The 15,805-nt window shown below is 38.1% G+C and overlaps 1 protein-coding gene across 6 annotated transcripts in view; it reads left to right on the top strand.

The window, feature by feature from the left end:
• The window catches only part of EBF1 (EBF transcription factor 1), a 403,345-nt gene that overhangs the window by 311,964 nt on the left and 75,576 nt on the right, over positions 1 to 15,805 (top strand). For all 6 annotated transcript variants that reach the window (XM_058440091.1, XM_032158511.2, XM_032158510.2 and 3 more), the window contains exon 10: positions 9,077 to 9,203. In XM_058440091.1, coding sequence (XP_058296074.1) covers positions 9,077 to 9,203 — 127 coding nt within the window. The remainder of the gene's footprint in view (positions 1 to 9,076; positions 9,204 to 15,805) is intronic.

Here is a 15,805-nt window from a genome sequence, read left to right as displayed (position 1 = left end):
TATCTTAATTATTAATGGTGGCTAATGGCATCACAATATTTATTCATTCAATGTTCAACAAGTATTTATTGAGTGCCTACTAGTTCCAGGGCCTTGTTAAACACTGGGAACATAGCAAAAACAAAGAAGGCCAAGATCATATCCTTATGGGGCTGATATTCTACTTAGGGAGACATGGACAATGAATAGGAAAGCACATCTACATCTCTCTACCATCCACCTGAGTCTATGTCGATATCTATGTTGAGAGAAATTTCAGTGTTAGGTAACATGACTGACTACTCAAAAGCTAGATTTTAAATCCCCCATTTAACTCAATTCCTGAGACTTTAATTTCAAAAGTCTCCTTTGACATTCATACATAAAGTTTATCATCTTTAAGGATTCACGTGACTCAGCATAATTTGGTAAACATCGGTTTAAAGTTATTTTCTTGAAAGGACAAAAGGAAACCAGAATGTTTGTGAAACAGTAAATGTCTCCTCTGGCTTTTTCTCACGTTCCCTGAGAAATCATATACTGCTTTTGAGATAGCAATTCTTGGGAATGAAAGAATCTGTGTTATGAAACCCAGAGAACTCTGATTAGGGAACAAACCAAAACACACCAAGGAACTCAGAAGAAGAGCTGGCATCCCCTGATTTATGTGGTAGCCACTTCAGGGAAATAGAGATATAATATGGAGGTTCAGCCAGCACAGTCGCCAAGAATATATGCTTTTCATATTTCAGCTTCCTTTAGGAACTCCTGAAAATAATATATTTTAAATGCCGTGTCTAACTCCAAAAAGATGCATGTTTCAGAGTGGTGGAGGGAAAACAAGTTTGTCTGTTTGGTCCCTAACACCTTGGTATCTCTTTAAAAATCCATAGTTTGATTTGGTTCTAGAGCTTTAATTATGCTTTTATGTTACAGTTTTCTTATTTAAGTGTCTGCTTCATGTCTATCACTCAGTACCCCCTGCCTATCTCAAAAGAGATGGATATTATTATCCTAACTGAGGAGAAGGGAGAATGCTGTGAGAATTATTAATACATAAATTAAAAATTAATCTGGAAAGTGCTTTAGGGTCCCCAGAGAAGCTCTACTCAAACATAAAGCATATATAATATTATTATCAGCACCTCCACAGAGAAGATAGGAGCTGGTGCAATATAAGATTAGTAAACTGAGGCACAGAGGGTGTCAATGAGTGAATGGGCTAGCATGACCCTTCAATGGGTAACATCTAAAAACCACCTTGCCAGTGCCCACTTTAGGCTTTTTCTAGCCACAAATGCTCATTATTTTTCCAGAGAAGAAACATTTCCTTCCTTTTATCCCTTCTCTTTGAGTCTTTGCTTGTTTTGGACTTTTTTTCTTTAAAGTGTTGAAGGTGATTAAGGTTAAAATATTAGCTCCTAAACCTAGTAATGAGAAATCACTGGTGTGCTTTCTAGTAACCCCAGTTATTTTTTGGCTTTGTGGCTTGGAACTTCAAATTGCATTTATTTTACCTACTCCTATTGGTTGGAAAACATGGATAAAGACTTATCTTGGAATTGCTTTTTTGTTTTCCTGGGGAATCATTCTCAGCTTGCCTTTCACCAGTGAGGAAAGTTGTTTTGAGTGGCCCCTATGTTCCCAGTTCATTTCAAGGTATGGGAAAAGCTGAGGATACAATCCATGCTTTCAAAGGCAGAGGTCAGATGCAAAGTACATGTACCAGGAATTATGGAAAAACAATAAACAGTCATATGAAGAGATAGTCATGGCTGTATAATGATGGTCATTAGTCAGGCCGACTGGCCACTTCCAGTTGGTTTCTTGATCATATTTCTTAACTTTCCTGAAACTTATTTTTCTCATCTATGAACCAGCTAATAATCATACCTACCCCATAATACTACAGGATGTAAATCACTGAAAGAGTTTAACATAGCACTTGACACATGGGAAAAAGACAACAAAAGGTCATTATAGTTGAAGTCATTATCAAGGTCATTACCATCATCAATTTAGTGAGAACTAGAACAATACAGATAATAAAAGCTGTGGAATTCTACAACATGCTTCCACTCATGTTTTTAAACACTAGGTACTCTCATTTACCTACCATGTGGGCCATACTTTTGATATGATGGGAGGCTGTCTAAAACCCATGTAGAAGCTTGTCCTCTTCCCTGCCTCTCTTCTGGGCTTCCAGACTTTGCAGGCTGCCTCTTTGGAGTTCTACGTGCACAGCTGCATGATCTACCATGCATTCTCTCTCCTGATTTCAGCTCTTCTGTCAAGGAGAGGCCCCATTCAACCACCTTCATGTCTGGCTCCATCTCTGTCATGGCCACAGCAGCTTTACTTTGTACCCAGAGGCCTCAGTGGGCATATCTCACCTGGCTAACCCCCACAGGATTCTTCAGGTTCTGTGGTCTGAGTCTGGAGAAGAGAAAATGCTCACACAGGCAGCTTAGAGGGAGCAGAAGTGTTGCTGCCGGCAGGTCCCTGGCATGCTGACAGCCTCACCTGGAGGCCTGCAGAGATTATGTGTGTTTCATCTTAATGCCACATGGAAAAATTCTTTTTTCTGAATATAGTATTAATGCATTTTTATTGTTGAGCAATTGGAGAATTCAGAGAGGCATACAGAAGAAAGTAAAATTACCCATACCTCTACCATCTAGAGGTAACTTCCATTAACATTTTCATGTTTTTCCTTTCTTCTGTGCAAATACACATCTAAGTCTTATATAATCACATGTAATACATATTGCTCCAAACTGATGTTGTTCTTTTTAAATAACATTTTTCTCATAATAAAAATAATGGCTTTATATGTACAAATAGGTTTATTCCATAATTATTTACATGATCCAGTGCAAGTTTGGGGAATTTACACACACAGAAATACATACACATAGGAGGAAGAGGCAGACAGAGAAGACAAATCACATCGAATGTTATCACTCCAGAAATAAACACTCTTACCATTTAGCAAAGATCTTTTGTGGCATACTTTTTAAGTATTAATTTTTAAACCTTTTTTTCATTTCATTTTATCATTTCTCACTGGAGTTACAAACATTTAGACATCCTTTTCTTTTTTACCACTTACATGATATACAAGCTCATGCTCATATTAAGATCTGAGTGCTGAGCTAGTCAGATAACTAATATTAAAAGCAACTTAGGTAGAAAACGAGAGTTGAGTATTATCAGGTTAAGAACAGTAGACTCACCTGGACTCATGGATAATGATTACGATACCCAGTGGAGTCAATGATTTAGTAGAATTCTGGCCTAAGTTATGTAAATATTTATTCCAGAAATATTTTGAAAATATTCTGTATGTAAATCATTAACTACTTAATTTGTTTTTTATTTTATTTTATTTTATTATTTTTTCTGAGACAGTCTTGCTCTGTTGCCCAGGCTGGACAGCAGTGGCACAATCACGACTCACTGCAACCTCGACTTCCTGGGCTCAAGCAATCCTCCCACTTCAGCCTCCCTAAGTAGCTGGGACTACAGGCGCATGCTGCCATGCCTGGCTAATTAAAATTTTTTTTTTGTAGAGGCAGGGTCTCACTTTGTTTCTCAGGCTGGTCTCAAATTCCTAGGCTCAAGTGATCCTCGTGCCTCGGCCTCCCAAAGTGTTGAGATTACAGATATGAGCCACCACACCAGGCCAAGTTAACTACTTTAGAGGTTGCAAATGTGAATTAGACTGTGTTCCTGATCTCAGGAAATATCTAATGAGAGAAAGATGTATAGGACAGTATTTATGGCACAAAGCAAAATAGGCTGCTAAGTATTATAGTATCAATATCATAATAGTATAAATTCCTCAAAAATGCGGCAACTTTCACCCTTAGGATCAGGTAAAACTTACTGGAAGAGGGAGCGTATGATTGGGGTCTTCAAGAACAAGTAGAATGTCAGTAGAAGAATGTTTAGGAAAGAATGGCATGGAGAAAGCAAAACTGTGAGGCAAGGGGATGGTGTTTTCATGTATCCACATGCCCTTTACTCCATAATGTGGTAAAGCAAAGTGGGAAGTGTGCCTAGGAAGGGAAATTGGCCATCAGGCCTTGGTGAACCCCAAATATTATTCTGTTAAGGAGTTTGAACTATGGAATAGGCAAAGGGGGCAGCTGAGGGTTTGGTTTGAGGCAGGGCATAATATGATGAGATTGTATTTGAAGAAGATAATTACGGTGGAAAAAGTAGAAGTAGAGGAAGACCATTTAGAAGGCAATTTTTTCTACTATTGTAATAGTGTAAGAAACAGTGACAGCCTGAACAGGAGAAAGAGAAGACGCAGAGAAGAGCCAGTGGGGCCCAGTTTGGGGCAGAATCAATATGACTTAAGAAAAATAAAGGAAGAAAAAGAAATAATGGTAACCTCAAGTTTTCTGTTTTGGGTAATTCAAAGGCTAACATTCCTTTAACTGAGACAGGAGACACAGGAACAAGAAATATATTTAGAGGTAGTAAGATGATAAATTTAGCTTGGGTTATGTTGAGATTGAGATGGCAAGAAGACTTATTTGGGGAGATTCTGTTACTCTGTTGCTAATAAAAGTTTGATGCTTGGCCAAAGAGATCAAGTCTACAGGTGTAGATTTGGAAATCAGTTTAGCTGAGGTGGCTGAGCTAATGGGTGAAATCAAGAAGTGCTAGGCAAATAGAGAAAAAAAAAGAGGACAAAACTTGTGAAATTTCTACAATTAACAAGTTGACAGAAAAGAGCAAACGAAGAAAACCAAAATAATCAGGAATCAATGAATAAGAGAAGATCTCTGGAAAATACTTCTTTACAGGTATAAGAGATTGGTTTTCATCCAAGTGTTTCAAATAATATTAACTTGCCTGACCATCAACTTTTCTCATCTGAAGTACATAAACCACAAACATGATTTTAAAAAATTAGTGAACATGAAAGTGCTTTGGTAAACCATCAGACACTTTGCAAGTCTTACGTCTTATGATTATTGTCACATAAGAAAATGGAGAGTTCCAAGGAAGGAAAAGAGTAGTGTCAGATGCTACAGAGTTTCAAAAGAGTATTTATTTCTAGCCCAAATTGTTTGGCTTGTAATTTAAGGAAGTTAAGTCAAAAATGAATCTGTTCTCTAATCACTTAGAACAGTATTTACCAAAGTAATGGGGCATAGACCCTTGGTAGTACAAGAGACATTTTTAGATTTGACACAGACATGAAATAGAACTGAATCACACTGTGAGAAAGTTAGTCTCCTTTTGGTTTCTCTTTTAATCAATCCTTTTGTTTCTCTTTTAGTCTTTGTTTTATTCCATAATTATGATTTTTTATTAAAGGGATAAAGTCTCAGGGCAAAGAAGTCTTTAACATTTAACACTAGCTAATCACCCTTTTCAATAAATTCCTTCAGGTTGTCAACAATATCTAGCTAGAATTTATATTAACTTCAAGATTACTATCTACAATACCTTCTTATTTTGCAGTTGATACCAGTTTTCCAATTACGGTAGTGACATAAAGTTCTCTTTTCAAATAAGTTTTTTAAATAAAAAGATAATCACTTTTTAAATTATTAAGTATGTAATTATATAGGCGGTATATAGATATGACAAAACTAAGAAAGTGATATTCCAATGATGAAAGTTTGAAAAATTTAGACTAGCCCTCCCTCCTTCTGTTGCTTTGAGTGGCTGCCTTGGGTTCAACCAGGCTGGAACAATGTGTGAAATTTATTTTGTGATTTGTGGGTCTGGAGTTCTACACCCTAGATCTAGACCCTGTCCCTCCTCTAGGGTGTTGGGTCAATTCTCGGAGCCACCAGACATTTCTAGATTTTTGTGTCCTTAACTGTCAGAATAAGAAGATTAGCTTTAAACTATCACTAACATTCCTTCCAGCAATAAATTCTACAGTTCTTTGAGTGATTAGTAAATAAGTTTGTGCTTTCATATTGATCAAAGTTAGCTAAAATGTTTTTCCTCCATAAGCATCAATATCATGTGTCAATGCTAGAGATTCTTCCCAGACCAATATTCACAGCTAGGAAAACATCAACAAATTTATTCTCTAATTATGATTCAGATCCTACCTCATCTGTGAAGGATTGTTGTTTAGAAGGAATCTCTGCTTTATTTAGGGCAATTAATTAAAATTGAAAATGAAATTGTAAATGAAAATTTGTTTGCATTTCCTGAGCCTAATGCTTTATGCTAAAGCCTCACTCTCCGTCTGTAGTTTTATTGCAGTCATATCTAATCAATTTATAAAGCCCATGAATTTTGTTTCTCGGTATAGCAACTCATACATATTAAGTCCCTATACTTAAAAAGAATCTTCATCCCTCTATTTACTAATATCTTTCCATCTTTTAAAATTTATTTCCCCTGAGAACAAGGAGAGCAGGTGAAGTGTTTTCTAACTGGCTGAAAGTTCTTATCAGTATTATTGTGAGTTAATGGTACTCTGTATCCCAAGTACGTGTTAAAATTAGAAGCATACCTTCTATTTGAAATATAACAACATGGAACATCCTTCACCACCAAAAGCATGGCAAAGGACCAGGCAATAAATGAAAAATGGAGACAGCACGGGTGCAGAAAACACACACACAAAGTCTTTGGATCAGAAAAAAACTGAGTTTGTTACTACCTTTAAAAAGTTTCTATATGAACAATTTTTTCTCTATAAATACAAAGGAAGCGATTGTCCCGTGATTTTTTTGAACTGCATCAGCGTTGCCTTTCGCTCTAACTTGCTGTGACAAGGGTAGAGTTGCTTATGCAAGCAACTTAATTTTAAGATTCTGTTTTCTCACCTGCAAAAAAAGGATAAAAATACAGTCATTGTTCTGACCAAATTGTTGTTTGTATGTAAAATATCCACCAATGTGGTAGATACCTCCTGGGTACTCTACAAGTTTTAGTTCCCAACATTGCAGTAACAGTGTCTCAACAATTAACATGCTCTTGATTTGGGGAAGGTCATCTTTTACTGCCCTTCAGAGCCTCTTTCTTCTTATTCTCTCTACATTATTAAACTCGATTTCCTGATTTCCATGCTCACAGATTACAAGAGCAAATTAGAAGGTGCTAAGAACAACAGGAAAAAAAGACAAAGAAGCAGAATAAAAGAGAAGTAATTTCAAAATCTTAGAAACCTGGAGCCATTTAGTACAGGGATAAATAGCTCTTCATACTTCAACAGTCATTTAGGGCTTTTTTTATATTACAGCAAGATATAATACAGGGTATTCTAAATGATGATCTTGATTTACCAAGGGTAAGTTAACTTATACACACTTTGCTTATTTTAAAAGCATACAATGCATTTTGGAAGAATTAACAATATGAATAGAACTTTTTTTATAATTTTAACTTTTATTTTAGATTTAGGGGGTACAAGTGCAGGTTTGTAACATGGGTATATTGATGTTGAGGTTTGGGATACGAATGACCCTGCTAACCAGGTAGTGAGCAATGTACAGATAGTTTTTCAATCTTTGTTCCTTTCCTTCCCTCCCCAATCTAGGAGTCCCCAATGTCTATAGTTGCCATGTTTATGTCCATGAGTATGCCCTGCTTAGCTCCTACTTATAAGTGAGAACATGCGGTATTTGGTTTTCTGTTCCTGTGCAGAAGAAAATTTTAAGAAACTTTTTTGTGTGTGTTTTGCTGGGTGAAACCTTAGCCTTTGAAAACATCAAGCCATGGAGATGAACTTGGTCTTCATGGGTTCCACATAAGCACGGTCTTACTGAAATATCTTTTGTGCATCTTCAGCAAATAAGCCAAGGCTGTATATATTCTATGGAAGAGGATAAGGCATTTGTAATAGCTAAGTTAAAATGGCTTTTATGCAGATATGACTTTTTCTTTGTTTCAAGAAGGAACATTTGATATAAATTACTTGTGGGCTTTAGCAATAACAACTTTCTCAAATTATTTTCCCTAGGACTTGGTGTTAGAACAGTTTATCCAGTCAGGGACCCATTGGCTATATCCAGCCTCTCATGGCGTTATCTGTGATTCTCTGGGCAAAACACTCGAACTGGGCCTGGTTTGCACATTGAAATAAGAGCCCTTTCTAAGTTATCCCCATGAGAACAGCACAAGCATGTTAGTTTAAACTCATGTATACTATATAAATTATCCACTGTATGCAGTGGACTCAATACCACAAATATTGAGCTAACTGCATCTGAAAGGAGTCAAAGAGTAGACAATTGCAGAATCCCATAGAAAGAGAACATGTAGAATCCAGCACCATCAGAGGTCAACCAGTCAAATACCAGGGCTGGATTTTTCAAAGAACCAGATAATGCCAGTTTTATGGCCATTAATAACATTTTAGTTATGTAAACAAAGATAAGAGTAATACAAAATAAATTCTGCTTCATGGTGTAATCTGATTGCCAACAGAGTTCAGAAATGAACTTTCTCATTGTGCACGTGGCATTGCATAATGGACCAGTGATCATTCCGCAGCCTCCCCAGCCTTCCCTTTCCCTTTCCCTTTTATGGAGAGTCCTTAGTTCTGCCAGATCCCTAAGCTATTCTAGGGAGGCAGATTCTTTGCTTTCCCCTGTAAAGCTCTTTGATTGTGCCTCTGGTAGTTAATACACCAAATGGTCTTCAGGGGTACTTCATACGTGCACTCTGCAGCTAATCACAGTGCCTTGGCCTGCTGTTTCCCTACCTCTGTGTTTTCCACATGTTGACGGGCTCAGTTCAAACACCAGGCCCATCAACTTCTGGAGAGGCATGGCAAAGCTCGGCTCTGATTTGGGTGTCTGCTTCAGAGATTTTCCAAAGGATATCCTGTAGTAGATAAATCATTTCATTAGGCCAGGTTCCCTGTTCAAACCAGGAAGCAGAGGGCCTGCCATGTAGGAAAACCCACATAATGTTGTTATGGCTGTACTCAGAGCATTTGTAAATATTGTTGTCAGTGTCTTTCACGCAGGTTCCATCAAGATTGGATTTAAACATAGACAGGTTAATTATGTGTTTTAAAGCTTTGTTTATGGAGAGCTGTTAGGAAGATTGTGAAGTTTTAAATATTGCAATGACAATTTTTCCCCTCAAATGTCTCCTCCAGTTGATCACTCCTCATGCCATCCGTGTGCAGACCCCTCCTCGACACATCCCTGGTGTTGTGGAAGTCACACTGTCCTACAAATCTAAGCAGTTCTGCAAAGGAACACCAGGCAGATTCATTTACACAGGTAAGAACCACTGCACATGGTGAGCACAGAACTGCCTTGGTCTTGTGGGGTCTTTCCCCTTATCTTGTCTGTATAAAAGCATCTATTTTATTTTAAAATCTAGTTAAAGCCTGCTTTCTTTCTTCGTTTTACCATATGTATGACCAAACTTGGTGCTTTTATTATTGTATTAAGAATTCATCTAGGTGTCCATGTTGAATGGCAGGTTCTGTTGAAATAACCGGTTGGATACCTAAAGATGCCACATGAAAAATAAGAGAAGGGGAAAGAGGTGTAGCTAATCCTGAGTTTCTGGATGTTAAGCCACCTTGTTAGGGTTTGTTTGCTTTATGGAGTAGGTTTGTGCTTTCATGAACAGTACGTCTTTTGTCTAGCCTGTTCACGGCACTTGTATTACATACAATTGGTAGTTTTCATATTTAATACTGGGTTGGTGCCTTCTTTCCGAGTATGCTGCATTTTTGTCCTCCCAAAACAGCCTTGGCACATGGATCTGCCTTGCGGCAAGAAGCTAGGGTTTCAGAGTGAATGTGAATTCCCTCCCATCAGACAGAGAGAACCAGGCAGCATCTCTGTGGAATGACATCAAGTAAAAAGGCTGAGTGCCCAATGTGTACGCTAAGAGATCCCTAGATTGTGAAGTGCAAACCAAACACCCAGGGATCTTTTACAATTCATGTTCTGCTACAGTAGGTCTAGGTAGAACCTGAGATCCTGTTTCTTAAGAGCTCCCAGGTGAGGCTAATGGTGCTGGTCAAAGAACCACAGGTGGAGTGTGGTTCTGGGCCCTCTGCTTAGTGTCAGTCATCCTTGGATAGTGGTAGCTGTCTCCACGAACTGGTCCCAGGTTTCCTTTTCCATTCAGTAAAAGACCACAAGGCCAGACTAAGTACACAGCGGAAGTTGCTTTCACACAAAGAGATAACAGAGCAGTGAAGGGATAACAGTTAACAAATCATAATTATAACCATACAATTAAGTGGGTGAATTTTATTTTTCTATGACATTTTACTTCAGAGCATCTTTCCCTTGTATTTCAATATTAGGAGTAAAACCAAACATACTTCTTAGTCACCCAGTTTCTCTCTCTCTCTCTCTCTCTCTCTCTCTCGAAATTATAAAAACAATTAATGCATCCTGACCCTTGGAAATGCCTCCCAGCCCTTTAAACAAAATGCAGGTTTGGTGCCTGCCTGACGATTAGTTTTAGTTAATTGAAAATTATAGGATTGACCCAAGAGGAAAATTTTGTTTGCACTCCAATCACTTTTACAAATTAAGGAAAATTACCACAATTTTGTTTAGCTAAGGTTTCACACTGAGTTCAAGAAATTAGCTCAGCCATCCCAACAAAGTCAGCACTTTGTTAGTGAGCACTTGAAAAAATAATAGTCTATCTAGAGTTTTGTGGTGTATACAAACGAAGCATAGAGAAAGCTATGATGCTTTATAGAAGTAGGCCAAGTGTTTTTAATTAGGCTCATTGGTTCAGCGTAAGTTTTGAAGAACAATCAAACTAGCAGATTAGCTGTTTCTTTTAAAGCTAGGATTTCTTGCCATTCATTTTTCCCATGAGAACTTCCACATAGCAGTGTGTGTGTGTGTGTGTGTGTGTGTGTGTTTTACAAGTCTCATTATGGGGCTGCAGGAAAAGGACCAATTGAAACTTCTGATACTGTAACATTCCCCAGCATCATTCCAATGGATGGGAGTTTTTCACAATGTTCCCCACTGAACTCGGTGTTCTGGAACATATTTCAAAACCACAGAGGCCAAATGTTTTCTCTGAGAAGTTTGGACTCTGTTTTTGGCCGAAAACATTAGGCCTCGCTGGCTGCTTATTTACTCAGCTATTAAGAACAAGAAAAGGAGAAGAAAAAGAAGAAAATGCTTGTGTGGTGGGAGGTACAGGAGGCAATCAGGCATGGTTTCCGCTTTGGTGACAACGTCCCTGCCCATTAATGGTTACATTTTGTGGTCAGGTCTCATTTAGAAGAAATTATTTTTAATCAGTCTTCAACAAAATATCCCCTAGAGCCACCTGGCCATAAAAGTTAGAAAAAAAAATCACCCTCATTAAATTACTTAAGTTCTCAAAAGAAAAGGGCTAGGTATCCATCAATATTTGGAGTTTTTTTAAACACTAAAAAAAAAAAAAAATTGCCGTCAGTTTAAGAAATCACATCTTAGAAAATCTATATCACACTGGAATTAAGAAAAAAGTGTTGGATTTTCAAGTCTAGAAAAGTAGTTAAGGATAAGAGCAATAAGTTGGCGCATATGCACGTGTGTACATCTGTGGGAAATTTAAGGTATGAAAAAATGCTTCTGGTGATCTGGCCTCAAACTGTGGGCACCAGACAAGAAGCCTTGTTTTTTTTTTTTTTTTTTTTTTTTTTTTTTTTTTTTTTAAGTATTCTAGGGGAGAGTTCTAACCTCTCCCCATATTGGAAAAATAAAAATCTGAAGAAATTGGCACAATGATTTCCCCTCTGGTATAGTTACTTGGCTGTTAACAGTTATTGTGACATCACATCATTTCTGACGAAAGGGAATCTGTGTTCACTGGTGACCTACACACAGACCTTTTGATCATTAGCACTAAATGCCTCTACCATGCGTTGCTTGTTCATGGCTGGGGCTACTGGCCTCTGTGATTTACTCAGTTTACCTCTGCTGTCACCACTTAATAGTAAGGGTATAGAGGTGGGTCATAAAACCTCTCTGTTCTTTGTATCCAAACAACTGCTCAGATCATTGCAAATGTACAGTACCCCTCCTTTGTCCACCCACAGAAGTTCACACTTCATTTTCTTTAACATCCATAGTATTTCAAGATGTGAGGCTTGGTTTTCTGGATTGGGTGAGCTAACCCTCTTCTTTGTTAGTGAAATATCACTTGGAATTTTTCCCTTGAAAAATATTATTGAGCTGAAAAGTAACACCCCAAACTAAGGCCTTATTGCTGTTTTTAAAGTATGCAAGAGAGAGTTGGCATTTGTAGATGTAAATGTCTCTAAAAGTCCATAGCATTAACAAGAAGAAAAAAGGCAGGAACAACATGGCTTAATCTATACTAATAAAGGCAGACCTTTTGGGGAGGGAAGAATCTGACCAAGCACAGATTGCCTGCAAGCTGGCTCCACTTGTAAAGATGGTAAGCAAGCATACATCTCTCCCTCATTGGTTCTTCAGACCAGAGGTGCACGAGGAATCCACAGCTGCTAATGTGCCATGCCCTTGTGTTTGTCCAATCAGAGGCACAGACTCTGGAAAGTGAATCCTGACTGGATTAGAAGCAGAAAAGCTCAATAGCACTTTCTAGATCTTACTTTATTGTGTCCAGTTATTCTTATGTAAATGTAGGGCAAGGCCGACTTTAATTTTCAATAAATGTTTTCTAAGAGAAGGCAACAAAAACACTATCTAATCACAGGATTGATTTCAAATCCCTATTATTGTTTCTGGTCAGTCCAGTGGGAATTAAATCCACTATAACCTCACTGCCATGTAAGAGCTCTCCCTAATACCTTTATTATTCTCACAGCTTGTTTTCTTGCAGGTGTTACATCTTTAAGTGACTTGGATCTTTTAGAATCATGATCTCTCCTGCTAAGCCCTAAGTAGCCTTGGAAGCTAGTAAAAGACTCTTAGGCACCTTTAGCTGCTTCCTCAAAGTTTTTGTAGTTGGTTTTACTGATAAGAAGTGGCCAATTCCAAATGCATGTTTTGCCTTCATTCTAGTTGTATTTTCTGTAAGGATTTTCATATATTCTCAGGGAATATATGACTGAAAGAATGGGACACCAGGACAAGGTTTGAGCAGCCTAGGGGTACCCTGAGAGCTGTACACCACCTGACCCCCCAAAAGTTGGTGAAAACTGTGATGAATGATTATCTAACAACTCAGATGTCTGGTTAGGTCACTTATCAGATCTTTACTACCACTAACTTTTCCAATTCCAAACATTTTTCACTCAATTTCCTGTTCCTGTGGAAGGACTAACCCACATTCCTGTGTATTAGCCTGTGAACTAACTTTGAAATGAGAATTCTTCGTGGAAATACTTCCTGTTTGTACCTTGTGCCCAAAATAACTCCACATCCCTTGCCAATGCATAACACATTGCTTTGCACATAGGAGGGGCTATTTTGTCTGCATATGCTCTGTGGAACTTGACAGCTTTCACTATGACTTTTAAGTTTTCCGTTTTTTCTCCCTATCCCTCTTATTTTCTTCTTGCTCTCTCATCTCCCCTATCTCCCTTTTGCCTTCCTCCCTCTTTTCTTTACTCCCCTCATCCTTTCTTCCCTCCCTCCTAAGGGGATAGTACCTTGCATACTGATTGACTGCTTAGGTTCAAGATGATGGATATAGATTGAATTCTCAGATCTACCATTTACTAGCGAGGTTATCCTTGGGACATCATATGATGCCTCTAAACCACAGTCACCTTATCTTTATAAGGAAATAATAATAATACCTTGCTGGGATTGTTTTTAGGATCAGGGAAACATATGTAAAGTTTTAGGATCACGGAACTGTATTTAGCATGAGGCTAGATACTAGTAGTTTCCATTAATAAATGGTGGCCATTATGATTCATTCCTTTGTTTCTGAGTCCCTACCAGGAATAACTATTTTCCATGGATTGTTTATCATCCTCGTCATCTTCCTAGAAATCTAAGAAATGTCTTTTGGGATTATTAGTAACACAACTATAGGCATCAGTTTAAAGAAACAAGTAACACCTGTCAACCCCAAATAAAAGGAGCACAGTGTAAATAAAGTAGCAAGATAAAGAAATGCATAAGTGTAAATGTAATAATGTGCTTAAAACAAATATTTTCGCAGGAATGCATCACACAGCTAATATTTTAATCAGATACTCCTGATTTGTAAAGTTCTCTGGTGTTAACTTTTTTAGGGAACAACACATGCTTGTTCTCTTATTTCCATCTCAGCCCCTCCTCTGGAGGTCCTAGCAACAGGAGTGCAGCCTATCACCAACTCTCTTCAAAAGTATTTAGGTTATAATCAGCTTCAACTCCAGCTTCAAGAGTTTTCACCAGAAAGCTCTGTTTCTCATTCTTGGAAACCTCCTCCACAAAATGAAGGCTGCCACCTTGGGCTTGAACAAAGTCATCGGTTTTAGGGAGGAAGTGGAGTTTGCACCTAATGGATCTCCTGCACTTTAGCCTTTCTTACATGAATTCTTTGTCACAGCATGCTTCTGAAAAGCCACTTTCATGTCATTACCCTGCGGAGAAACCTTCCCTCTTTGCTCACTGTATGTAAGATGTAGCCCAAGTCCCAATGTTTGGCTCACTGTGCTCTGGGGCTAGGGCTTATGATGCTCCAGTCAAACCAGTTTCCTTGCTGTGCCTCCAGCTCGCTTTAGCTACTTTGGACATGGTGATTCACCTGAAGGATCCAGTTCAAACTCTTACCTCTCTGAAGTGTTCTCTGACCACTGTGCTATAGTGGACAGAGCCCTGGGCTGATAGCAGTGAGGCTTGCGTTGTATGCCAGCCTTGCCACTCACTAGCTATGGGACAAGTTGCTTACGTGCTCCGGACTCCGGTCTCTTCATTGTGCAATGAGTCAGTTGGAATGACTTTGGTGCTCCCTGTAACTCATCTTGATTGACTGAGAGAGTCTCTGTCCTTGAATCTCTTTTGTCCCATGTGCTAAAACCATCTCATTCATCATTCACTTCCTTTTGTCCTTAGCTCTCTTGTTCTGTTCATAGGTAGACAAATCATAAAAAGTCCACAAGCTTCATGAAGAAAGAAACTCTTCCTCAATCTTATTTTATGTACTATGTTGAAGCGATTTGGCTCAGCATTTTACTTGCAATAAGTGCTAATAATTGACATATTGCTCAGGATCAATGGGGTCTTCATTGATTTTTGTCCTCTGGATAACATGGAATGTAAATAAGAGCTGTTAATTAAGAATATGTCCCTTTCTACTTGAAGTTTTACATGCATGAACATAGTTTAAAAAAATGAGATTTGGCTTATATTATAAATTTCATTTTCTTATCTGTAAAATGGAGCTAGTTTAATAGTACCTTCATCTAAGGAGTAAAAGGGTTAATGTATTTGATGCAATCCTGAGAGTACCTGGTCCAGTATGAGTGCTCCCCAAAAGTAAGTGAGAAAAGCAGATAGTGGGTATATATATTTTTGAAAATCCAAAGAATTTGTCATCAGTGTTTGATGTTATGTATGTGTCAGCTTTGATTGTGAGTAAAGACATTGTTTCTTTCTAGGCATTGGAATAGGAATAAAAATACCTGTGTTCTGTTCTGATTTTACCAATTGCTTTTGTTACTTCATTCATTCACCTCACAAATGTTTGTGGATTGCCTGTCCTATTCTAGGCAATGTTCTAAACCAGTTCTAGGCCAAGTCCTAAAACAGTGTTAAGCAAAACCAGACACAATCCCTGTTTTCTTTATTCTAAAGACTAAGAGGGAAAATGGGTGTTCATAAGTTTACTATTTCAAACCTGGTACGTGTCCAGAAAGAAACAGTGCTCTTGATCAGCACATAATAAAGGAGCCCTGACCCGTCAGAGATATTTCTCTACAGGA

This window comes from Hylobates moloch, unplaced genomic scaffold (assembly GCF_009828535.3).
Source record: "Hylobates moloch isolate HMO894 unplaced genomic scaffold, HMol_V3 SCAFFOLD_6, whole genome shotgun sequence".
NCBI classification, from domain to species: domain Eukaryota; kingdom Metazoa; phylum Chordata; class Mammalia; order Primates; family Hylobatidae; genus Hylobates; species Hylobates moloch.
This window is presented reverse-complemented; position numbering and strand designations above follow the sequence as displayed.